This window comes from Pinus tabuliformis, chromosome X (genome assembly GCF_031772625.1).
Source record: "Pinus tabuliformis cultivar Carrire ecotype Pingquan chromosome X, CPIR1, whole genome shotgun sequence".
Lineage (NCBI taxonomy): Eukaryota > Viridiplantae > Streptophyta > Pinopsida > Pinales > Pinaceae > Pinus > Pinus tabuliformis.
Window position 1 is genome coordinate 269978789 of NC_142308.1, and position 26287 is coordinate 270005075.

General features: G+C 38.0%; 1 protein-coding gene across 1 annotated transcript in view; it reads left to right on the forward strand.

Moving 5' to 3' along the window:
* Nucleotides 1-26287, forward strand: part of LOC149139426 (P-loop containing nucleoside triphosphate hydrolases superfamily protein) — a 576721-nt gene that overhangs the window by 329674 nt on the left and 220760 nt on the right. The window contains exon 9 of the mRNA XM_089449256.1: nt 12124-12230. Within this exon, the coding sequence (XP_089305382.1) occupies nt 12124-12230 (107 nt within the window). The remainder of the gene's footprint in view (nt 1-12123; nt 12231-26287) is intronic.

The following is a 26287-nucleotide window of genomic DNA, read 5'->3' on the forward strand; positions in this document are numbered from 1 at the left end:
GGAGACATCCTTCTTACATCTCTGTTGCCCCTGCTGTCCCTTCGATGCAAGGGTTGCATTATCCTCCTCCTCTACTTTGGGCTTCCACCCACTGCTGTTGCTGCTCCCTTCAAGTTTAACCTTGAGCAGGTCTCTCCTCACATCTTCTTGTTTCAGAGCTGTCCACATCTCGTCCCAATTTGGCAATGTTGCTCTGCCCAGGATACTCTAGACGAAGATTTTCCACTAATCCAAGACGAAATTTAGGGCCAGTCTCACTAACTCCGAGTCTTGAGGTGTATGTCTCGCAGTTGACAGCTCATCATGGGTCTCCTTCATTTTCGTGAGGAACGGATCCACACGTTCTCCCTTCTGCATCTAAGCATATCTCAACTTTTGCTCTAAGTACATCTTCCACTGCTTGGAAGATCCCTGATACAATGTGGCTAAGGCATCCCACATCTCCGTAGCGGTCCCTTTGCTTGCAACGTGGCACACCACGTGATCCTCGACTCCATCCAGGATCATCCTCTTCGCCTTAGCCATCTCAGCTCTGTACTTCTTCAGTGGATCTGCATCTTCCGGGACAACAACCACATTATCAACATACGTCTTGAGGGCATGCTCATCTAGAACGAAAGTCATTCTAGCCTTCCAGATGGCATAGTTGGAAGCCCCGTCCAACCTGTCCTGATCCCTCAAGCCACTGCTTGCCATCTCCTCCGAAAAATGTCGAACAACTCCCTCTTTCTCCCTACTACGTAGCTCCTAGGCCGACTTACGCACTCCTTGGTAAGTTGCTTCTCCTCTGTTGCTCAGCAATTGAGAATTGCTGATTTCCTCGACAAGAAATGACTAAGGAAGTATTCCCTCACTATGCTCTTCTGCTTGTTTCTTCTGACATTTTTTGGCCTAGTTAAGCTGCCCACTAAAAAGTCTACATCCACCAATTTCTCCTCACATTGAGGCCCAACGCTACTCCCTCTGCCACGACAAAATTGAAACTGGAAGTTCTTTCCCTCTGTCAACTCACTCGGAGAGAGACTACCTCGAATATTCTGTCCTTTGGCTAGAACTGTGCAAACCCTCTGGGGTTTCGACTTGTTGCCTCCTGCAACTTTTCGATTTCCCCTTCTGCTCAGCGCTGGGGTTTTTGGTTCTCTTCTTGTCTCACCTGCGCTAGCTCTGATGCCATGTGAAATTCCTCAACAGTAATCCCTACTGCAGCGAACTGATGTTATTCTTGCTACTTGTTTAAATCATGCAAGTTATTTACTGTCTTCTATGGTAAATATCGAAGCAAATACATTTGTAGCCTTCACTTAATTAATATATATGCGGAAACAAAATATTGAGCAAGAAAGAAAAATATAACACATAGGACACAATTATTTTTGGACAAATAGTCCTCGGAAAAACCCAATGCGGGAAATCTAGTGTAGCAGCTATGAGGGTTTATTATTATGCAGGAGAAATTCTTAGTACAATTCTAGGATGCTCAACTAGCAATCCAATACAGAGAGAATACTGAACAAAAGACTGGTGAAATGATCTCACCCTGTCACTGGAGAATCAGTGACTGATCCTTCTGCTCTGGAGGCTTTGCATCACCCTCTGCGTGGCCTCTGTGCAGAACTGCGTCACCCTGGGCAACTTCAGCGTCACCCCCTCCTGGGTATTACATTGCCTCTCCTCTGGATCCTCTGCTGGTTGAGAAATCGACCTTCTGCCTCCCAGACTCACACCCTGGCTTCCGGCAACTGAATTTCGACTTCCCCTAGTAGGAACTCAACTTCCCTCACCAGGGACTCGACTTCCCCTCAATGACTATGTTGCCTCTGCGTCAGCACTATGTAGGCCAACGTCAGCCTTCCTTTGGACGTCTTTCTCTTCTCTCTTTGCCTAGCACTCTCCGGAAATTCCTTCTCCCGAATTCTCAGTGCCCCTCTGTTGCAAGATCTCCTCAATCAATTTCCCTCCTCAAAAGATCTCACTTCAGAAAATCGATTTTCTCAATCTCTCTGTGTTTTCCAAATGACCGTGAAGCCCCTTCTTATATCTTCCTGTTGGACAACCAACGACCTAGATTAAAACATAATTAAAGGTTCAGATCATTTTGGCTTGATCCGTGGCTTTTTCTAAGAGCTTCACCCCTGATTAGATTAATACCCATTAATATTTTAATTTTCTTAAGTTTAGACTTAGGAACCCCATTAAAAATATTAATTATTTTAATAAAATCACTTCTGGGTGGAAAAAACCAAAATATTTTCTGGGTTCTTTGGAATACGTGTGCCCAAACTTCCCTACAAAATTTGAGACTTAGAGCACACCCGATGCTACCCCAAATCAACATTGCATGCTTGGCATTATTGCTAAGCTCCACTTGTAGCTTTGAGTCTCCCTCTAAAATGTTGGTGAACAGATCTTATGATCTCATCATTTGACGAGAAGCACCATGGTCCACGAACCACACACCCTTAGCTATGTCCTAGAAAGGCAAGACACCAACGATAACTCCTTCTTGAACTTGGTGGAAAACTCGTTGATCTGTGAATTTGTTGAGGTTGCTACGTTTGCCTTCCCCTTGCCCTTCTGTTTTGGACATTGACCTACATAGTGGTCAAACTTGTGACATGAAAAGCACTTAACTTTTCTCATGTCGTTCTTTTTCCCACCCTGTGAAGTAGCTTCCACATTGCATGCTTATTGAACTTGCCTTTTCCCTTCTTGCATGACTCGCAAGGGCATCTCATCATCATCTTTTTGTTGGTGACCATGTAGAGACTTTTCTCGAATATCCTCCTAGATGAAGTCATCCCACAACCTCTCCTAGTCTAGAAGCTTCTCTTTTGCCACAATACCCTTGGCAAAGGCAGCCCATGGCTTTGTGAAGTTGTTCAAGGCCATCCTCACCGCCTCCTCATTTGACATGGCCTCCCCAACTGCAACCAACTCATCATGAACCTATGAGATCCTGGGGAGATAAAATGCTACAATATCTAACCTAGGCATCTTGGTGCTTTTGAGCTTCTCCCTCAACACCATTTTTATGTTGTGATTCACTTTGGTACAATTTAGTTAGAGCCTCCTGTTGACCACTAGAGTGGCACCTAATGATTACATGAAGACTCCATGCCCAAGGATGATCCAAAGGACACTTGTACCATCAGATATCGTCAGTCAACAGAGTTTTTTAACTCTAATTCTATCTTTTCATCATCTTTCTTGTACTCAGATTCCACACCCTACGGAGAATTGTAATAAGTGATATTAGTAATGATGAGTTTTGAGTCTGTAACAGGCCTAGGATGTTGGGACTCAATCAACAAACGAGTACACCGTGGAGTGTTTTTTTAATCTGGTTAATTATCCCTTCTTTTTCAGAGGCAAATAATTTTCTTGGTTTTTTCACTCACGTTTTACCCCAAAGCCGGGGTGACCGGTTTGAAGGTTGAGCCCCTAGCACATCTTAGTGTCTAGAGTCGCTGTATATTACCATACTAAATCACAAAAAAAAATTCGTGGAATTTGATTAGGCCTAGGTAGTCATTTTTTAATTTTTTAGATTTCCCGCGGGTCAAAAATTGCAAATAAAATTATATTTAAATTGTAATAAGTGTAGTCTAGAGAAGTTGTATGGGGTATGAGTAATAAAAATTACACCTTTCACCCTCAACTTGAGGGGTTAATACTGTGTTTTGGACCCTCAAAACCCACTTTTCCCAAGTTTAGTGGAAAATCTGGCAATTAATTAAGCCAGAAATTAAATAAATGGAGAAAAATCAATATCCACACATGTTAAATGTTGTGGAAATGAGGTGGAAAATTATGGGGGAGTTAAAGTGAAGTCCCAAGGTGATGTGAACTCCTAAAATCAAAGAAAGGACATGTGCTCAAATAAAATCGAATTTTTGGCATTAAATGAAAATGCTGCTTGGAAATTCGAATTTGTGAAGTTAATGCACATTTGGGAGGATTTGGGAGAATATTTGGTGGAGATTTTTGTGGGAAATTGTCCCCACATGGGTTACCACCCATATACACTTGTCATTCTACCATAAAATTGGAATTTGGCACATAAGGGAAGAAGAAAATGATGTCCACTTGCCATAATTCGATTTTTACACTTGGCATTGGAGCTCTATTCAACAAATTCGAATTTCTCTTTGGGATTGTCACCTCATGGCACTTGTTTAATCACTTCTACATTGGGATTGGCTCCAATGCCATTGTCATTCTTCATTGGGATTTGCTCCCAACTCTCTATATAATAGAGCCATGGACTCTCACGTTGTATAATATTGTTACTAGCTATTGTGCTTGCGAAAGCGCTGCTGCCTTGTACACTTTCAAAAATATCAATAAAGACTTTGGGGTTTCATTCATGAGGTGTTTCTACTTTTCGAGTGTGATGAATTGTTGAGCATTGGTATAATTCCTTTTACTCATGCTTTGATCTAATTTGCTTCTATATGCTCTTGTAGATTTGTTAATCTAGAGCTATCTTGCATTGACATTTGATTTAGAAGTATGCTCTAGGTATAGAATGCTCTAGTTGGTTTTAAATACATCTCTAGAATTTCTTATCATTGTTTATTGCTAAATCTAAATGGAACTAATTCTTGATTGAAGTTTTGTAGAGGGCAAATCTTGTTGGGATTACAGAATCAAACGTGAGGGGAAGTCTTTGGAAAGACCAACCCACTCTTGATACATTCTTAAAGGAGCTTTCATTTGTTCTTTGAACCTTCATAGTCTTATCTTACAAAGTGGTTTTGCAGGGATTTCAACACATAGTTTGTACACAAGCCGAGAAATTCTAAATTTAAATCTCTTTAAAAAAGAAACATTGTACTTCATTTCTTCTTTTATTTGTTATCTAAGAGCTTGAGATGGCTAAGCAAAGACGAGAGTTTACTCTCACTCTTTAGCTTAGCCTTTTGTAAATTATCTTGCTGATTTTTCCACTAATACTTAACTTATTTTGCAGCCGTTGTTTGGATTGTTTCCTAACTCTTGTGTGGCAGATTTTGAAGAGCAACTTCCCGCAACATCTAACAAGTGTTTGCAAGACCTTTGGCAAGTGTTGGGGGTTCGATTTCCAAGGATGTCGTGAGCCCTTTTGACGCTTATTTTGGCCAAGTCGAGTTCACTAGAGGGCTGCCCATTTTCCTCTTTAAGCCGTGGGCATTTGGAGGAAACTCACACCTTGTTTCCCTTGCATAAGTTTTGTGAGATCTTGTCACTACTTTCTCAAGGAAGGAGGTCTAGTGTCCAAGTTTCAGGAAATTATTGTGAGGACTCTCCTTGAAGTATAGTTGAGAACTTTGAAGGGCCCTCTTCTCATTGTAATAATAATAAAAGATCTAACTTGCTTGTGGGAGCTTAGGATTTCTCCCATGGTATCCTATCTCCCCATTTAGAGGGAGGCTTCTCTTGGGTGAATTGACATTTGTATGGTTTAAAATTTCATACTTCATTCACTTACATGCATGCTTTAATTGAGAACTAACACAACCTTACTATCACATTTCATTAAGTTAAAGTTTGTTAAAATTTCATTTGAGCTTTGCATTTTCTTTCTCATTGTTGCTTGGAGCTACAAGCTTACACTTTACTTTGGGCAATTCATCATTTACATGCAAGCATTTTATATTCTTAAGAAACATTGATTCGTTTCCATTTACCTTGGTAAATTGTTTCATGAGCACTTGAATACATGCTTCAATTTTATGTTACATTGTTATCTTTAATATTGGAGCAATTTATTGTCATTGTCTATTTGAAACAAATTTTACTTTCAAGCAAATTACTTGTATCATTTTAATTCATTGATGAAACACATGCAACACTTTTAAGCTAATTTTATTCCTCCAATTGAAGTTATAATTGCAACTTATGTTGAACACTATTTCATTTTCAAGCATTGCAAATCAATCTCTTTGAAGCATTTGCATGTATCATTATTTTTATTTGGGGAATTAACACAATTTGCATTTCATCCAGGCATTTTAGTGTAGGAAGGCCCCAAGCCTCATTAAAATTTTATCTCCAACATAAGTTGGTTGAAGTAGACATTTTAGGGATCCTCTACTCCTCTATTGACTCCTCACTGTGAGATCCATATCATTGGGCGAGGGTGAGGTCTGAGGATTGAAGAGTTAAATTGTAATCTTGTTGTAGAGATAATTAATAAAATTAACCAAGAGCACTTTACATTACATTTACTTTACTTGTCTCTTGATGGTTTGAGTTTTCATATGCAAAGTCTATTCCAAAAGCAAGTATTGTAATCATTTCAAACAAGTGTTTTTTTTTCATGTTTCAAGTCTAATTGCATATTGATGTCTTGGTTTAGCACTTCCTTTCTTCTACATTTCCAAGTTAATTACTAATTTTTGGGTTTTGGCAAGATATGTTTCACATGTTTTGATTTATAAAGTTGATTATCTCAAGAGCATTTTGTATCTTACATATTTTGTGCTAACAATTCTTATTTACATTTCAGGGTTACTTTGTTTTCTCTTTTGAGAGCATTGCATTTTACTTTGAGCAAATATATCTTTAAATTGTTGAGCAAATTCCTTATAAGGCACTGGCTTTATGGTTTTTAATCATATTAAATTGGCATTGTTATTTCAAGTTGCTCACTTCAAATTTGCCCATAAATCCTTAAAAGTAATCCATTTTCACTATAACACTCTCTTAGAAACTCACATCTTTTAACTTAACTTTTCATTTGGGACCACCCCCCTTAGCTAACCTAGGAGATAGCTCAAATAGAGAGAGTCGGGATTAGTGTGACAGCCTCTTCTCTGAGTTCCCTGCCACCAACCACACCTTGTGGGGTTGAAGGCTTTTCTCACTGACTTGTAGGTAGGTGTAGGCGGCAGGGTTAACACCTCCCACATTTCCCTGGTTGATTTCTTTTTGAAAAGATGAGGGATCACACGACCCTTCATCCCATCCAAAATTATCCTCTTGGGTTTCATATCCTTTTCATTATGGATGGAAAACTGTGTAGCATCAATAGGAGGGGTGTGTTGTTGATCGACAGACTCTTGGATCTCGTTCTCCATCAACACTAATGCTATCCTCTCCTTCCAAGGATAGTAGTTGGATGCACCATCCAACCAATTTTCAAACCTCAATCATGTTGCAATCATTCTCACAACTTCCAAACAAAATATTGAAACCCAAAAAAAAAATATAATTGCATGAAAATTCTTTTACTGCTGTAAACCCCTATGACAAATCTATTTTCTCTCTCCTCAAAGTTTTAGTGCTCTGATACCATGTAAATCTTTCAATACCAAATCTGATTTAATATTCTCTGTGAAAATTTGGAAGATCCAAATTTTTTACTACAACAACTAATTAAGTTCCTTTTATTTGTTAATTACTGAACAAATTATTCACTGCTTCCTATAATAGATACCGAAATTAATACAAAAACCTTCACCAATTAAAATTATATGCGGAAACTATTGGAATTTCTAAGTCTAACCTATTAGAAACCCTTCATGTACTTTCTGATTTATTCCTGCCTACTTGTTCTATTAATTAACAAGTTATTTACCATGTAAACACTGGAAATAAATACAAGTACATGCTCAACATATTACAGATCATCAACTGAAGGAAACAGAAACAAGCACACAAGTGACACCATTGTTTTGGACTAGTGTCCCCAGAAAAACCCAATGCGGGAAAACTGGTGTAGCTATCTGAGGGTTTGATTTATTAAGCAGTTTCAGAATACAATCTGGGTGCCAAATCCGGCTCACCCAACAGAGAAAAATCTCGGCAGTAGTACCTCTCTACTCGGAAGTAGATATTCCAGCTGAAACCCCAGATAAACACTCCGACAGCTCCACAGCTCCAATCTACCCCACGAAACCCTAGCATCAGCCTGTAGGGACTGTGTCAGCCTCTCTCTGGCCCAGCGTTAGCTCAACGTCACTCTGGCTTGGCCTGCGTGAGCCTTTGGAGGCATTGCGTCAATCCTCTGGCCCTCTGCGTCACTCACGCTGGCCCTCTGAGGCACTGCGCAACTCCTATCTGCTTCTGCATGAGCCTTGGCTGGCTCCGCGTGAACCCTTGGCTGGTTCTGCTTCCTTCTCTTTGGCTACTACGCTGATCCTCCCGGTGCTATCTCTGTTTCTCTGCTTCTGTATTCACTGCTCCTCAGCTGCAACTCTGATCACTCTCTCAATTTTCTAGCAAACCCAGCCCCAGAAAGTTGAATTCTTGATCAACTCGGTGTGTTCTCCAAGTGACCCTCAAGCCTCCTCTTATACTTTTCTCATTGACAAATCAACGGCCGAGGTTAAGTCCCTAATCAATGGCTAAGATTAGATCTGGCTTGATGCATGACTTTTGGACCATTCTAACAGTTTTATATTAATTCACATTAATATTTTATTTTTCTTAAGTTTAGACTTAGGGACTCCATTAAAAATATTAACTATTTTAATATCTCCTAAACTGTTTAGAATCTGCCCAAACCCTTTCTGGGTATTGGAGATCTCATATGCTTTAGCCTCTCCACCAATTTTCGTGGCTAGAGCACATCCAATGCTACCCCAAATCAACAGAAACAAGAAACTAAGCAAGAAAGAAATGCACAACACATTACATCATTATTTTTGGACAAATGTCCCCGGAAAAAACAATTGTGGGAAAACCGGTGCAACAATTGAGGGTTTGTATTATTAAGTAGTAGTTTTCTGAATACAATATTTGGATGCCTTGTTGTCTATCCAATACAAAGAATATGATTGACTGAGAGATGAGTGAGATATAACTCACACTATCACTGGTTATCCTGACTGATCCAACCACAAAATGGCTAGTCCCTTGCTGCCTTTGCGCAGTCACTAAGTAGGCCCTGCGTCACAGCTTCTAGGGATTGCGTCACTCCTTCTGTGGATCATTTTGCTTCTGGAACTTCGATTTCTGCCCTCCGGGTCTCACACCCCGACTTCTAGCTTCAGAACTCGACTTCTCTAGAAAAATGTGGATCTCCTCTTAGGCTCTATGCTGCTTTTGCATTAGCCTATGTTGCCTACCGTAGCCTCTGGGCCGCCTCTTCCGGATCTCTCTCTGCCTCCTCTGCGATGTATTCTCAGATCAGGAAATTCTCCAACCGGAACTATTCCTGACCCTCACTGCAAGAAATCTCCTCAATCGATTCTCCAGGAATTGATGCGCTGCGCTCTTTGAGAAATTCGATCTCTTGATCTCTCACTGATGTGTTTTCCAAATGCCCCTCAAGGCTCCTCTTATAACCTTCTCGCTGAGAACCAACAACCCAGATTATATTCTAATCAATGGCTCAGATCATTTTGGCTTGATCCTCGTCTTCTTTTAGAAGTTTCATTCACAATTTGATTAATACCCTTTAATTATTGTAATTTCCTAAGTTTAGACTTAGGCACCCATCAAAAATAATTAATTATTTTAATAAAACTGTCTTCGGGTAGAATTTCGCAAAATGATTTCTGAGTATTGTGGAATACATGTGTCCAAGCCTCCCTGCAAATTTTGAGGCTTAGAGCACATCCGATGCTACCAAAAATCAACATTCTCAACAATTATTTTATACCGAGAAAAAATATATTCCACCTAGTAAATTATTTTTTCTGAAAATAGTTGAATAAAAAATAGATTGGTATTTAACTTAAATAATTTGCAGTGGAAAGAATTAATAGAAAATCAGTTACAAAACACCACAATTCCTTCACTTTCTATTACTTAAGAAAGGTAGGGCTCCTTTAACAAGGAAACTGACCCTCAAAGAATACAAAGAAAATACAACAATGGAACTTGGCAACTTGGGCCTTTTAGAAATTTGGCTTGCACTTGTACTCGTTGTCCTTCACAATTTTGGCAACCTTGTAGCAACTCAGCTCCTCCACAAATTTGGCATCAACACTCTCAGCCTCCCCAAACTCATCCTACCTACTGGAACATGGTCCCAATAGTTTCATCCTCCTCCACATGAACACACCCTCGGCTTGACCGTAGAGAACTCTCAACCCTCCTCTTGTGTGCTCAAACTATGAACCCTATGCCACTCGAATTTGTAGATGCACACTTTTCACTTCCCCCCAGTCTTGAGTCTCTCACTCACTTGAAAAAATCAATCTCCCAAGAATGGATGTCTTCCTCCTCTCCGTAACGCCTCTTTTATAGTTTTCATTAAGCCAAATCCCTAACTCTAAATCTCTAAAGTGATGAGTGGCTAGTATTAAATCCTAAGACGCACTTGAGATCAACAATATAGATTAGATGTAAATCACTAAAATAAATTAAATTCATTTTTCATTAGAAACCTTAGTTTTTTTCATAGAAAATGAGGCGTAATTTTATTCATAAAAGAAGAACAAAATTGCATTTTTCATTTGCGATATCACATTCAGATACAAACCTTGTAGATAGTTAATACAAGCCGAAATAAAAACCAAAAGTGCCAGCCTAAAGACCATTTCAGGAGGAATAATCTTAGCATTGCATAGAACAATTTTAAAACCCTAGGATCTGCACAAGAATGAGAAAACCTAGGGCATAGAAAGGAAAACCTTGCAAAAGAGATAGGGCCAAACTCCCAATAACGAACGGACTGAGAATAGTCCCACAAATACAAAACAAAGCACAACGAAACGTAGAAAAAACCCCAGAAAAACTGAAACTGGGCACAATCTGCCCACAAAGCCCAAATAAACAGCCCAAACTGATTGTCGAACATATACAAATAGGGTAGCAAAGCCGAACAGACAAAATTGCGGCAACATCCTTGGGAGCAAACACAAGCATCAAACGAAAAGGGCAACAACAACAAGCAAAGTGGCGACACTTATAAGCGAAACCCTGAGTAGCATCTATGTCCGGAACAAAACACCAGCGACAACAAAGAATGACCCTGGCGAAACAAAGGACCGCAACGAAAATCAAGTAGGTAGGGAAGGCCACAACGAATGCACGCCATAGAGAGTCTAAAACAGAAAAAACATTGACATCACAATAAGAGATCAAAACCCCAACCACTCACTCGGATGGATGGAGGTGCAAAACAAAGGGTTGAGGCGGCTAGGGTTTCAGCCCCCCAACCCTCTTCTCCCTCAACTCCTTCCCCCATTAGAAAACTTAGCTTAATAGCCAATATTGATTAATTAATTAATACGCTTTTCCTAAGTTAAGCTTAGGAAAGAAATCATAAAAGGCACTCATTCAACATAAGCAAGTACATAAAAGGGTTTTTGGACATCTTCTGCATGCTTAACGCCTAGCATATGCAGAAGCACTTGTCCGAGCTATCAACATCAACATATGCTTCAACTTCCTAACTGATATCATAATATAATGCTTAAGACAATTGAATTTTGCATCAACCTTAAGTAATGGTCGTCATAATTTTCATACTCCTCAAAGATCACTTAGACACTATATACATGTACACACCGGCATCACTACTCCATATTTAGTTGTCATTGCTCTCTTATCAGTAGTGATTTTCATATAAAACGACATATGGAGAGGGGACCTTTTCAAGTACTCTACTTAGATTCAGATAAACCTCCTTGCTTTCTCATTGAAACAACCATGCACCTTGATTAGTTCAAGCACAACCTCCTCAAATCTTTGTTTCTTACATCAAAATAATGAACACTTCTGGCAAACATATCAGTCCACATTTTATTAGCAGATGATCATGACAACCTATTTATAAGTGTAATTTGTCCCAAATAATGTTGCGTAAAGTTGTCATCCTTATATGGCATTGTAAATACTAAACACAGATGTGTCTTGACAATTATATAGTGTCACCGACAACTTGAAGTACTAGTTAATCAAAATAAAGGAATTGGTATGAAGAAATTAGGATATACTTAGTATCCAAGTAAATACACAACCTAATAATGTAGGAATGTCTTCCATTTGTGTGAATCTGTTTTTTATTTCAAGCTTAGTGACAAGCACTGCTCTTAGTTGATTCTTATCTCGACCTTTTTATTTTAGTTTCAGTCAATAGAATCTCTTCTTCTTTGTCTCCGATTAAACCTTTTCTTTTGTTAATTTTCTAAAAGGATAAATATTTTTGATAGCATATCAGCTTATCCACAAGTTTTGTGAATTTAGGCAGCCAACACGTGAGGACCTCATAAATATAGTTCACCAAATGTATCAAAAAGATGGAATATCAAGAGAGAACATTATGCAAATAGTTGATGCTTTTCCAAACCAAGGTACACCTTGTCACAGTTTTCTGAATGGATAATTTTATTTAGTATTCAATGAATGCTTGTCTAGCAATGGATATTTATATCCGATGGGTTTTTAGTTGTATTTGGTTCTCTTTGTTGTAATTGTTATTCTGCCAAGCCCTTGCAAACTCTAGGAATGGAAATCAAAATTGTATTCCAACCAGAATAAGTGTAATTGAATGAATTGAATAGCATGTTCCTTATTCTTCAGCCATCGACTTCATTTCCTTATTTTCCTTTTCATCACAAAAAAATACAACTTTCCAGTTTAGCCATAGGTCCAGATTATGGAAGCTTGATTTATGCCTAGTATTATATGAACAGATGTATTGTGTCTGATATACAATGATCAGCTCTAGCAAAGTCAAGTTTCAAGCATTAGGTACAAAATATGTCATTGAGTTCAACAAAAAATATCCAAGAATGTAAGGGCCATGGCATTACCTTTATTTCGAGAAAGGAATTTGGAAAGTTTCGTAAACATTGATGCTAAATCTTCATGAAGAATATAAAAGTCGTAAGCTGGAAATAACTGTATAGCTCTTCATCAAAAACGACAGCAAGACAACAATATGATTTCATGTTTAGTATTATACTTTCGCATCAGCTTTGAATCAGTTTGGCTACAAGTCTACAATATGTTGTATTATACTTCAAAGTTCAAATATTCACTGTTATACGCTAGAAAGAAGAATTGAGAGTGTATACTAGGCTTATTTTGGAAAGAACTGAAAAAAGAAGGTAAGACCCTTCAAAGACCTCTAAACTAGTAAAAGCTACTAGGCTAACCATGGATGAGGAGAGGATGATGTTTACCAAAGCTAATGCCAACATATCTAGAAGATAGAGATGTAAAGTTGCCTGGACAATTTCTGCAACTATTAATTTATTTTCATCTTTAATCGTTAATGGTGTTTGACACTTAGTGATGGCCTTAGCGGAAGTCTCTTCTCATTGCTACCATTCTGATTAAGTATCTAAGAATATAACTATAAGCAAAAAGTGACCACAAGCTCATTTTCAGTGGATGCAAATGAAGAAAATCATTCTTGTTACTGATCAAACTAGAAGGGCTGCCAAGGTCCTTGCAGCTTGTTAAGATTGGCACACACAAGATGAGGACCCTCTGTCACCTCAGCCCAAATCCTCACTCTCTGCTAAAAGGCTATGTGATGATACCCTTATGATGAATTCATTCAATTAATAATGATCGATGCCTTTCTATGGGGTCTTGGGTGAAGTAGAGGAGTTAATTGTTTGATATTATATTTGTTGAAAGTGTAAAATATGCAGTAAATGAATATGACAAAGCAAGATAAACCACTCAAAATTTAAGATGTGTTGCATGTAAATAGGCCAAATGAGTGTACAGTTAATATAATAGTCGAATCGATAAGTGTTCCTTCATTAAGACCTTTGGTTAGAGTGATCCCTTGTTAAATTGCTTGTTGTCCTATGCCTGCAGACTGACAAATCTTCAAAAAATGCAGAAAACAACAGCAGCAACTCTCTAAAACAGCCACCCATTAGCACCTAAACACTCTAAATCAAAGATCTACAGATGGGGAGGCTAGGAGATGAAATATTGATCACATTGGATCTGCTACCACTCCTTTTACCCCGAGTGATATTGGTCCCCCTTTGAAGATGGCCACATGCTTAAAAAAGTACTTTTAGGAAGGCGTTTTGAGTACTTTGACTTGAAGATGACTTGGCTTGACTTCTATGGTTGCAATAGACCTTGTCTTTCCCTTGGAGGATGTGGGGCGTTGACTTGGAGAGTGCAAATGCATCATGAATTGTGAGACTGCCATGAAGAATGATGGCCATGGGTAAAGAGGCATGCATACATAAGAAGATGGTCCATATGGGGAAGAAATAGGTGCGCTAGGATAATGCAATATGGGTGTTTCCACCCTTACATGTGTGATCAACTTTACAGGGATTTAAACAATAAGTGTTCCTCTAAATCATGTATAAGGATGCCCATCAGAGCAAGTTGTGACCACCTACTACCTCTCAAACTAGCAGGGCTGGCAAGGTTCAACCAAGCCTGCTACATGGTAAGCACTATTAGAAACACACCCGTTGTCACTTTAGCGTATTCTTCTTGCTTTAGGTTAGCTCCTACAAAATGTCAAGGGTGGTATCCTTACAATCACACTCAACCAAAGTATAAGTAGACTAGTGCCTAAGTACAAGCATATGGAAGAGTTAGGAACTAATTTAATAACCAAATCTGATATTATAAAAGATGTAATAGAAGAACTATATTACAGACCAACAAAGAAAATAATCAATGGATCAATGAAATAAGCTTGGAAAGTACTATGAATTGAGTATTGAGACTTCTTACCACAATTGGAAATGATTTGGAAGTGTTATACATATTTTATGTGGTTGTAAGAAGGAGATAAGCTTGTTGTTCAAACCTGTAATTTTTGCAATTATGAAGATTTCACTAGGACAACTATTAAAATTGGAAACTAGGGTCAAATTCCACTTTAGAATGCTCATCCGATGAAGATGATTATTGCATTGAATTCCTCTTTTCGAGAGGACCCAAATCGACCTAAAGATCATCAAATTTGGTCAAGGGAAAATATGTTTTTGAATCAAGCCCACACAGTTGCCATTTATCAAGGTCAGCTTGGGGTAAATTAATCAAGTGGAACCCCTCTCCATCTCCTATAAAATAAAGTGTCTTCCAACATCATTTGATCATCCTTAAGCATATAAGGAGCTCGCATTAGGAGGAGATAATCTCTGTTTAGCCATAGATTAAAGGCAGACCCCAGCGAAGAAAGAAGAGGGTTGTTGGAGCACCTCTTGGAGAGTGTTTGGGGGCTGAGATGATCAGATGCAGGGGTTGAGGTTGATGGAGTAGTTTTGGGCTGTTTTTAGATGTGTTGTGGCCTATCTTCCACAGGTCTGAAGGTTGCAAAAGAACTAGTGTTTTTGCAGTGGATCTGAGGTTGAAATAGGGCATCTTCAAGAGGGTTGAGACCCTAGTTCTGGGAGCAAAACATCCAGGTTTGTTGTGGAGATAAGACCACACCAATTGGGCAGTCTAGAGGCAAGTAATTTGTGTTTTCTATGCATGTTTGTGTGGGTTTTGTCTCTGTGCTAAGGCCGTACTTAGGAGCTGTACCTACAGCAACAGGCAGAGATTGTTTGATGGACGAAAGGCCTAGTTTAGGGTCTCCTCTCTGAGCCACAGTCACTAAAAGGAGGCCACATACCTTGCTGTGGGTAACAGTTGTGTGGATGACTGTTTGAGTCGGCTGAGAGGGCTAGGTAGGCTCCTTTACCGTAGCCGCAGGAGCAGCGCAATGAACAGAGGTGTTTTTCCCTTGGTTAGAATGTTGGTTATCTTTGCTGTAGCAAGCAGATTGCTGTAGGGTTCCTTGTGAAGTATTCCAAGGCCTATAACAGTGTTGAGAAAGGGCTTGAAGGGCAGTGAAGGGTGTCAGGTTTTTGGACAAGGGAACACAGAGATTGGAGCAGTTGAAAGGAGGTGTTTTGGAGGTGTTAAATGAGACAGTGGTGGACTGAATGTAACCCTAACTAGATCAAGCTTCTACAACAGTATGTCATCAGCTTAAGAGGGCACAATTTGTCTGCACCAGAATTGTATTTTTGGGCTGTCTTTTTATCTAAGGGCAGTGATATTGGATCTTCAAATTGGCAAGTCAATTTTGACTTTGAATTATTGTACTCTCTCTCTCTCTCTGCTGAACATTTGATATTAATAATAAGAAGAATTGATCAAGGGTTTTCCCCATCTTGGGGTTTTTCCTTGGCTTGAGCCATATTCTTGTGTTCACTTGTCTTGGCTTGTCTTCCTCATTTATCGTTTATGTTCTTTCTTCAGTTACTATCAATGTGATAATGATGTATGTGATTGCTAATGGAAATGAAATGGATTGATACATGGGCTAATGTGGAACAGTGAAGTAACTGTCCTAAGAAAAGAACATGTTAACCAAAAGTTAACATGGTATCAGAGCTCAGGTGAGGACAAGCCCAAGTAAGAGAAAGAACAATCACTTAGAAGTTTGTTGACAAGTCTCCATGATCTCCTTCCTCTGGAAATCTGAAGGTGGAAATTGCAGTCATTTGAAGTAACAACCCTTGCTCAATACTTTGAACAGTATGAGATCCTTCAACTCTGCCGTCTTCAAGTTCTGAATTCACTATTTATATCATCAAGTCTGAAGTGGAATCCTGAAGTGCTTGCTGACAAAATTGAAGGGCAGTCATTAGCTATTCTTGAGACTAGCAAAAATACTGAATTATTTCAAGGATCAGGGGATTCGTTTTATTTGGATATTATTGCAGGCAACCCTAAACTTTCAGCCTATGTTATGAACCTAATTTAAGGTACCAGGGAAAAGTCATTACAAATGTGAGCAATATTCTGAAGCAAGTCATGAGAAACAAAACTAGAGCTATTCACTTGACTTGATATTGTTCTGGCAACTTACTTTAATAGCAAAGTTTAGATTTCTTAGATTTCTTAAAAGCTATGTTGCACGGAACTTCTAGGAACCCGATGTTTCAGGCTGTACCCATAACTGAAACATTGAAAGTTGGCCAAAACTCGACCATCATGTAATCATATATGAGAGTTAATGTAGACTTGTCTTTCCTTCTAAAATGTCATCTATGGGTCTTATTCCCTTTTTTCTTGCAAGATAATGTGTTATTCGCATATTTATTTATACATATTTTTTATATATACATATATGACGTTTCAGCTAACGTTTTGGCCAATGTTTCCATTTTTGGGAGGTGATGTTTCTAAACGTACTCATTTCAGAAACTCCGAAACGTTTTGGCATTTCGTGCAACTTAGCTTAACAGCTTACATTCATATGTCTGCGGCCCCATTGATGTCACTAAGTTGAGACTATAGTTGAAGCATTGAAGCTCCGAAGTATGGTATGGAGTAGCCCTTAATTACGACAAACTTCTGAGCAACCTGAGTCTTAAATGAGTCAGAGCCAACATGAATTTTTGGACTCCTTATCACAATAGGACTTAAATCCTTGTTGCTACGCTCTATTTGATCTACAAATCCTAGTCCAAAAATCACTTAGTCCATGTTTGATTGCCATCTGAATCTCTGAAGCATGCATCACGAAGGTATGTGTTTGAAATTAAAGTTTGTGGTTGAAGAATAAATTTATCAGTCCTGAGATTGTTGTGATCACATCAAGGCAACACGTGAGGGCAGTGTCACAGTGAGCCTAAAGCCTTGTAACAATTTCTTATCATTCACTGATCGGAGCTCTGGTTACTCAAGTTTTCATCTACACAGTATGCAGAGGCAGAGACATCCATTTTCTTGGCAGCATTAAACAAGTTTGGTCATCCTGCAGTAATAAAGACATCATTGCTAGCAATCTAAAGCAGTAAGGATTTCACCACACTCTTCAGCAGTTGATAAAAAGGTCTGGATGGATAGCAGTAAGGGTTTCATGGTAATTTATCTTAAACCCTTGTAGTAGCTTCATTGAAAGAAGAAGTCCTGAAGATGTACAAATTTATGGACATTTGAAGATCGTTTCATGATCAACCCTCCTTTATGACAAAAGTCTCCTCTCTTGCTTACAATACATCATATATTAGATAACCCAAAGAAGTTTGTTGGGATCCTCCATTGGCTTGTGAAATAACTCATTTGCACTGTGTAATGAACACCATGGCTACAACAAGTGTTCACAGTTTTTCATCTTCTACAACCAATGCATTTTCCATAATATGCATTGCTTGAGTTCTAGAGCATGGCAGAAGATGTTAAGATCTGGGCTAATAAGGGCTAGGACCCTGAAACAGGGTTGCATAAGAAACTCTTGTAATGACCCATCTTGAATTAAAGGGAACATAAGGATATTAGCATGCACATGAGACATGCATATGACAACTACATATAGATACATGGCCTGCACTGCACCAGTGTATATATTAGTTAATATTGAAAAACGTCCATATTTAGGGTAATGAATTAACTATTGAAGTGAATACCTAACTCACAAGACTATAGTACGGTACTTGATATATGTACCACCACCATATATATATATAATTCTACTATATAAAACTAAAGATAAATGCAATGTAGTGAACTCACCACAAAGGAATTATGTACCCTACTACATACAAAGAAACTATACATAAATGAATTATGTACAAAGGAATTATGTACAAAAGAATTATAATATATATATTATTCTAACAAAAGAAACTACATATTTTATAAAATCAAAGAAAAGTAATATATATAATAAAGAGAAGTGTATATATATATATATATTAAATTGTGAATTAAATAAAACCATAAGACTATGAAAATAATTTGATTTAAACAAGAAGGGAAACATAATATTATGATAAAGGAGATGCACTATAAATAAAAGGTATTGTCATCATCATATAGATTTAGCAATAAACAATGATAAGAAACTCTGTAGATTTATTTAAAACCAACTAGAGCATTCTATACCTAGAGCATACATCTAAATCAAATGTCAATGCAAGATAACTCTATATTAACAAATCTACAAGAACATATGGGAACAAATTAGATCAAAGCATGAGTAAAAATAATTATACCAATGATCAACAATTTATCACACTTCCAAAGGAGGAACACCCTCATGAATGAAACCCCAAAGTTTGTATTGATATTTTTGAAAGTGTACAAGGCACCAATGCTTCCGCAAGCACAATAGCTAGTAACAATATTATACAAATGAGAGCTCAAGGCTTTATTATATAGAACTATGGGAGCCAATCCCAATGTAGAAGTGATTAACAAGTGGTATGAGGTGAAAATCCCAAAGAGAAATTCGCATTTGTTGAATGGAGCTCCAATGCCAAGTGTGAAAATTGAATTTTGGCAAGTGGACACCATTTTCTTCTTCCCTTACGTGCCAAATTCGATTTTTATGATGAAATGACAAGTGTATATGGGTGGTAACCCATGTGGGGAAAATTTCCCACAAAAAATCTCCACCAAATATTCTCCTAAATCCTCCCAAATGTGCATTAACTTCACAAAATTTGAATTTCCAAGTAAACAACTTTCTTATTTAATGTCAGAAATTCGATTTTATTTGAGCACATGTCCTTTCCTTGATTTTAAGAGTCCACATCACCTTGGGACTTCACTTTAACTCCTCCATAATTTTCCACCTCATTTCCATAACATTTAGCATGTGTGGATATCTATTTTTCTCCATTTATTTAATTTCTAGCTTAACTAATTGCCAGATTTCCCACTAAACTTAGAAAATGTGGGTTTTGAGGGTTAAAAACACATTTTTAACCCTTCAAAGTCTGTCATAGTAGAAAGTTGAGGGTGAGAGGAGAGGTGCAAATTTCATTACTCATATCACATACAACTTCTCTAGACATCACTTATTACATTACAAGTACAATTTTTATTGCAATTTCCGTAGTGCGTAAAATCTAAAAATTAAAAAAATGACTACCTATACCTAATCAAATTCCACAATTTTTTTTGTGTGATCTAGTATGTAATATACATCGACTCTAGACACTAACATGTGTTAGGGGCTTAACCTTCAAACTGTCACCCCGGCTTTGGGGTAAAAAGTGAGTGAAAAAACCCAGAAAATTATTTGCCTCTAAAAAAGAAGGGATAATTAACCAGATAAAAAAGCACTCCAAGGTGTACTCATTTGCTGATTGAGTCCCAACATCCTAAGCTTTTTATAGACTCAAAACTCATCATTACTAGTATCACTTATTACAATTCTCCGCACAGTGTAGAATCTGGGTACAAGAAAGATGATGAGAAAATAGAAGTAGAGTTTAAAAACTCTGTTGACTGATGATATCTAATGGTACAAGTGTCCATTGGTACATCCTTGGGCATGGAGTCTTCATATAACCATCAAGTGCCACTCTAGTGGTCAACATTTGGATCCATATGGGGATGCATGCTAGATATGAAGTGATAGTGTGTAAAAACCTGAGGCTGAAATCTGCGTCCATCAACAAAAGACATATATCAGTAGTATTCATTCTAAATATCATCAAATGAAATCAAGTACAAAAATGAAGAAATGAAAATTTATTTTAAGAGCATAACTAACAATTTATTCACCAAATAAAACTAATTAAACAAAAATGACAAGGGATAAGGTTAGAAATATGATACAAAAAGATGCCCCATAGCATTAGATGTCCTCAATGAAGTTCAAGCTGAGAACTCGCTTACTTTCAGGTAGATTTGTTGGGAAAAATACTGAGAGGGGAGGTGAATCAATGTTTACAAATCATCAATAACTTTTCCATTTCATATTCAGATTTCTATATGTGACTTTACTGAATCGAATATGCGTGTGCACACGCCTATTCTTAAGACAACTAGCGTATATCTAGTGAACTTATAATTCAGTTAATCCATCATATGTTTGTCTTCAGCCAGTGCATTAATACTTTATTAACCACTAGATAAATAGTAACAAGGTGCAACAATAACAGAATAAATCATCACACATAAGCAACACACATGAATACCAAGATTTAAGGTGGAAACCCAATGCGGGAGAAAAACCACCTCCTGCTGTTGTCTCCGTCTTCTTTTTAATATAACAAAATCCTGTTTACAATCTTGTACTGGCACAGACTCATACCAGTACGCAGGCACCCACCTGCAGAAGGCTACAACCTTCTCTCGTTCTCCAGCTTCTACTGGAAGGAAGCTACAACCCCCTATCTTTTATACTGGCTAATATGTTTAAAAATACGTAGGTGCCGAGCTACAGAATGCTACTATATTCACTCGTTCTCCAGCTGCCACTAGAAGGGAGCTCCAACCCCCAGATCTATTCACCAGCCACTACCAGTAGGAAGCTTCGACTTCCTCACTGAAGGCTCCAACCCTCAATATCCTCTAGGGACAACGTTTCATAAATTTTCAAACTAGATACTCCTGGTACAAAACAACACAATATGTAGGGTACGTTTCATCAAATTTTCATACTGGACCCATCAGTAACATTGAAGCTCAAAATCAATCACCACTGCAATAACTGCATCTACCAGCAATCAGTCAATCTGAACAATCAGATCTCTTTCACCAGAACACAGAGCTTAACCCAGAACATTGTATCAACATTAGAACCAACTGCAACCTCAAAAATCATATGTCAGAATGTATACGCTACTTCAGTGAAGCCAAATTGCATGTATATGCTACTCCCTGTAACCCAACTTGCATATACCTCTAAAGACACTTAATCATAAAAACCTCTGAACCACAAACTGTACCAATTAGTGACATTCTGAAGATCTACTGTCAATTTACAGAGTTCTAAACAGATATCAGCAAAGATCACCCTTCTCGCTTAATCAATCAATCAATCAGACTCAATCTTCTTATACAATTAGTTCTACTTTTAGATCTATGAAGACATCATTGACAGACATCAGTAAAAAAACAACACTGATAAGATAGATCAGTCATCTCTGAACAACAGGCTTTTCTTCTGCATACGCTACTTGGAAATGCCGAACCATCATGTATATGCGCCTTCACCAAGGCAGACCAGTGTATAGATCTGCAAATAATAACTTATAACTTCACAATTATTCCAGACTTCAGACATACCCAGATCATCACATTTAAAGAGTAAAGCATTTGTTAGCACTCAGATCTAGCCTATTCGTTAGCAGATTACATAATGATAAGGCATTTCAGGTCTTATGATCCTGATCCATCATTAGATCTCTTCCATCATCAAACACTCAGATGCATTCTTAGTTCAGATAAAGCAAAGCATACATAACCCATAACATGCATATTTTCTTTTGATCTAACCTTACATAATATTTTCATTACATTCACACCTTAGCCCTTTGATCTTCTCCTCCTTATATACTTAGAGTCTTTTTCAATACCTCAGACCAAAACAACGCTTTAGAACCTGTGGTATTCTTGGATGGGATCAAGTAACTGTTATTCCGCTCAATATTGTGGGCTAATACCATGGTATGGACCCTTGGTATTCTTTAACTTTAATTTTCCTTAATTTTCCATCCCATACGCGCTTTTCCTTTTGTGAAAGTGCGTGCATACGTATATGCTCCTTTTGTACTGTGAACCCGCTTGTATACGCTACTTGGACTAGGTGAACCCGCGTATACAACTTAATATACCTTAAAACATTCTTTTTCCTCAATTGTTTGATTCTGATTTGTAGTCCTTTGTTCCATCATCCTGTTCTTTTGTGCCATTACTCTATTACCTCTGAATAGACCTGTTATAATGTGATTTGCCATCGTACATTACTTCTGAATTGATTCCTTTGAACTGCCCTGCATTTTGTCACATCTGTAAGCACAACTACCATGCATTCTGTCACATCCTGTTTATACCTTTATCAATTAGTCCATTCATCAAATAGGTTGTCATTAGGGACAACTCATCAGGTAGGTTTCTTATCAAGGACAACACTAATACAATTTCTCTATATCAATCCTTTGACCATTATTCTGCTCCATCATTCTATCACATCTGATCTGTCCTGTAGATTCATCTAGTTACCATATACAAGTGAGTTGCCATCAAGGACAACACATGCATCATAATGCCAACAATCTCCCCCTCTGGACTTGATGGAAACCACTTTGGTGTTTGGTCACCACAACCTATGGATAACATCAAGACAAGCACCAAGCTTTTCAAAACATCAAGCTACTCTCCAAACACTAATCTACTCTCCCCCTTTGACATCAAGGGCAAAGGGCCGGCTGAACAATGTTAAATGAAGACTTCTATATATAAACTGCTGAATATGAACAAGGATCATGCTCGCCCTAGGCACACGCTGAATTCTCTAATCAAACTCCCCCTTAGTACATGCTGAGATGCACTATATCATCCATGCTCCCCCTGAGCATATGCAGAGTTTGCAGAAATATTTTGAAAGAATAACATGACTCTATAACTCAACTATGTGAGTATGACCTTCCTATCACCAATGACTCATACATACATCAATCACCCAGCCAAGTGGGGATACACCAAATTTGACTCATCCACCCAACCAAGTGGGTTTACATATTTGACATGATCTTAAAAGTCCATACATGACTGAATATGACAATTATTACATCATAGGTCTTTACATGACCTTTACATCAAATGATATACATGACATTTATAACAAATACCAAAGATCTAAACAAGACCATGATAGTTATCAGCAACTATCATACACCATATATGATTTGCACCATAAGCATCTGTCAGCAGCATCCAGAACAACAACCTGTATATGTCCATCATCAGTTTGCAAGATAAACCAATGTACCTTTAATATCATAAACTCGTGACAAAGTATGCCACATATAGATATCAACTCTTCTTCTTGATTTTATCAAGATCACCTTGCTCCATAGCTTTCCATGAATCAACCAAGTAATGAAAAGCCATTCACATCATATCATATATATATGTGAAACAACCATAGTCATCATCTATGACCATAATATCATCATTGTCGTAACAAGAACTGCATGATCTTTCCATAACTACCCTTAATATATCAACCATATATTTCCAACATCCACATCTGATAAGCGTCAACCATGATAATCAACATATGTGAGAATCAAACCTGTCATCATAAAGTAAGAAGTGATCATCATTATGTGACTTAGTAAGCCATGTCTCCAAATAACCATGTCTTTAAATAGATATGTCTTCATGAATCCTGCAATAACACCATTCTCTTGGGCAATTTTCTTCATATGAGAGGATCTTTTATACCAACATCACAACTTAAGTAACCATCCATGTATCCAGCGTAATATGTATCTAGCTTCTCATCAATGTAAAAAGCAACCATGAGTTCATAGTCATTTGTCAAACTTTCTTGATACCATTAAGAGCAACAATCCTCATTCATAACTGCATTATGTGAAATTTATGCATCTTTGAAGGAATGATGACAACAGCATTAAAGAAATGGCACTTATCAAATAATGAAGTCGTGTACTCAAGATTTGTTCTTCTCCTTGTCCTTATGAAGTTCACCATGTAAGCAACATACCATATGTACTATATGCATCATCAAAAGAGTCATCCACAATCATCCATAAATTTGATCAACCATGTGGCTCAAGCAATATAAGTATCATCTGAGACTTTATCATGGGCAACCCGTGACTACAGCATAGCATGATGCATCATTTAAACACTTCAACAACATAAGCATCCTCACTATTAATAAGAATTGTTATGTACCAAAGACTTCTAAACATAATGCCAACAATGCATTATTAGAAGCATAGCATATTCTCCCCTTTAACTTGTGTCAACTGTTCACTGTCAGATCTAATCAATGCATATATCGGTAAGAATCATCAAGGCATCATCATCAATTAGTTATACATCAAGTCATCAACAACTTGTGAGGATCCAAAGAACTAATAAATAACATCCATAGACTGTAGTCATCAATCATTCAGACTGAAAAAAACAATTGATAATTGTCTGAACCATATCAGACCCTTTTTCTGAGTCTGTCCCACTGCTTCTTCATCAAACCAACATATACGCTACTGTGATGTTTCAAACTAGCGTATATACGCTACTTATCTTCATAATATCTACGTATGAGAATTAGAACACTGAAGTTTCATACTTTCAGTTCCTCTTGAGTGTTTTCTAATTGTATATGGTCCTAGAACTTTTACTAAAGCATCAATTCCAAGAATATCATTATCATGATGGTTCTTTATCAGAGACTCCATTTTTCTCTTGTCTCCAGTCATGTGATGAGCACATCCACTATCATCTTCGTTCTCGAATGAATAGAGAGAAAGATCACACCTTATCTGATTTTCCTTTTCTTGATTCTTGGTGGATTCATATTTTTCAGATTTTTTGATATAAATTTGCTTATTTGATTGCTTACCATATTGTCTACGATGATCCATAGATTTGTCCTTGCATTCTTTTGCTATATGCCCAAGCTTGCTACATGTATATGTTGATTTGGGGTAGCATCATATGTTCTCTATCCACGAAAATTGGTGAAGCTAAGGCACAGGAGATCTCCAATATCCAGAAAGGGTTTGGGCAGATTCTAAATAGTTGGGAGATACTAAATAAAATATTAATGTGAATTAATATAAAATTGTGTTAGAATGGTCCAAAAGTCATGGATCAAGCCAGATCTAATCTTAGCCGTTGATTAGGAACTTAATCTCGGTAGTTGATTTGTCAACGAGAAAAGTATAAGAGAAGGCTTGAGGGTCACTTGGAGAACACACCAAGAAATCAAGATTTTGACCTTTTGGGGCTGGGTTTGCTGAGAAAGTTGAGAGAGTGATCAGGAGTTGCAGCTGAGGGGTAGTGAATACAGAAGCAGAGAGGCAGAGATAGTGCCGGGAGGATCAACACAACAGCTGGGAAAGCTAACACAGAGGGCAGAAGCCGGAACTGCCGGGAACAACTGGAACTGCCGAAACAACCGGGAAAGTTGATGCAGAGGACAAAAGCCGGAGCTGCCGAGAACAGCCGGAACTTTCGGGAAAGCTGATGCAAAGGGCAGAAGCTGGAATTGTCGGGAAAGCTGATGCAGAGGGCAGAAGCCGGAACTGCCAGGAAAGCTGATGCAGAGGGCAGAAGCCGGAACTGCCGAGATTTTTCTCTATTGGGTGAGCCGGATTTGGCACCCAAATTGTATTCTGAAACTGCTTAATAAATCAAACCCTCAGATAGCTACACCGGTTTTCCTGCATTGGGTTTTTCCGGGGACATTAGTCCAAAAATAACGGTGTCATTTGTGTGCTTGTTTCTGTTTCCTTCAGTTGATGATCTATAATGTGTTGAGCATGTACTTGTGTTTATTTTCAATATTTACATGGTAAATAACTTGTTAATTAATCAGAACAAGTAGGAAGGAATAAATCAGAAAGTACATGGAGGGTTTCTAACTGTTAGACTTAGAAACTTCAACATGGTTTCAGAGCGTGGTTGTAGATCACAGGAG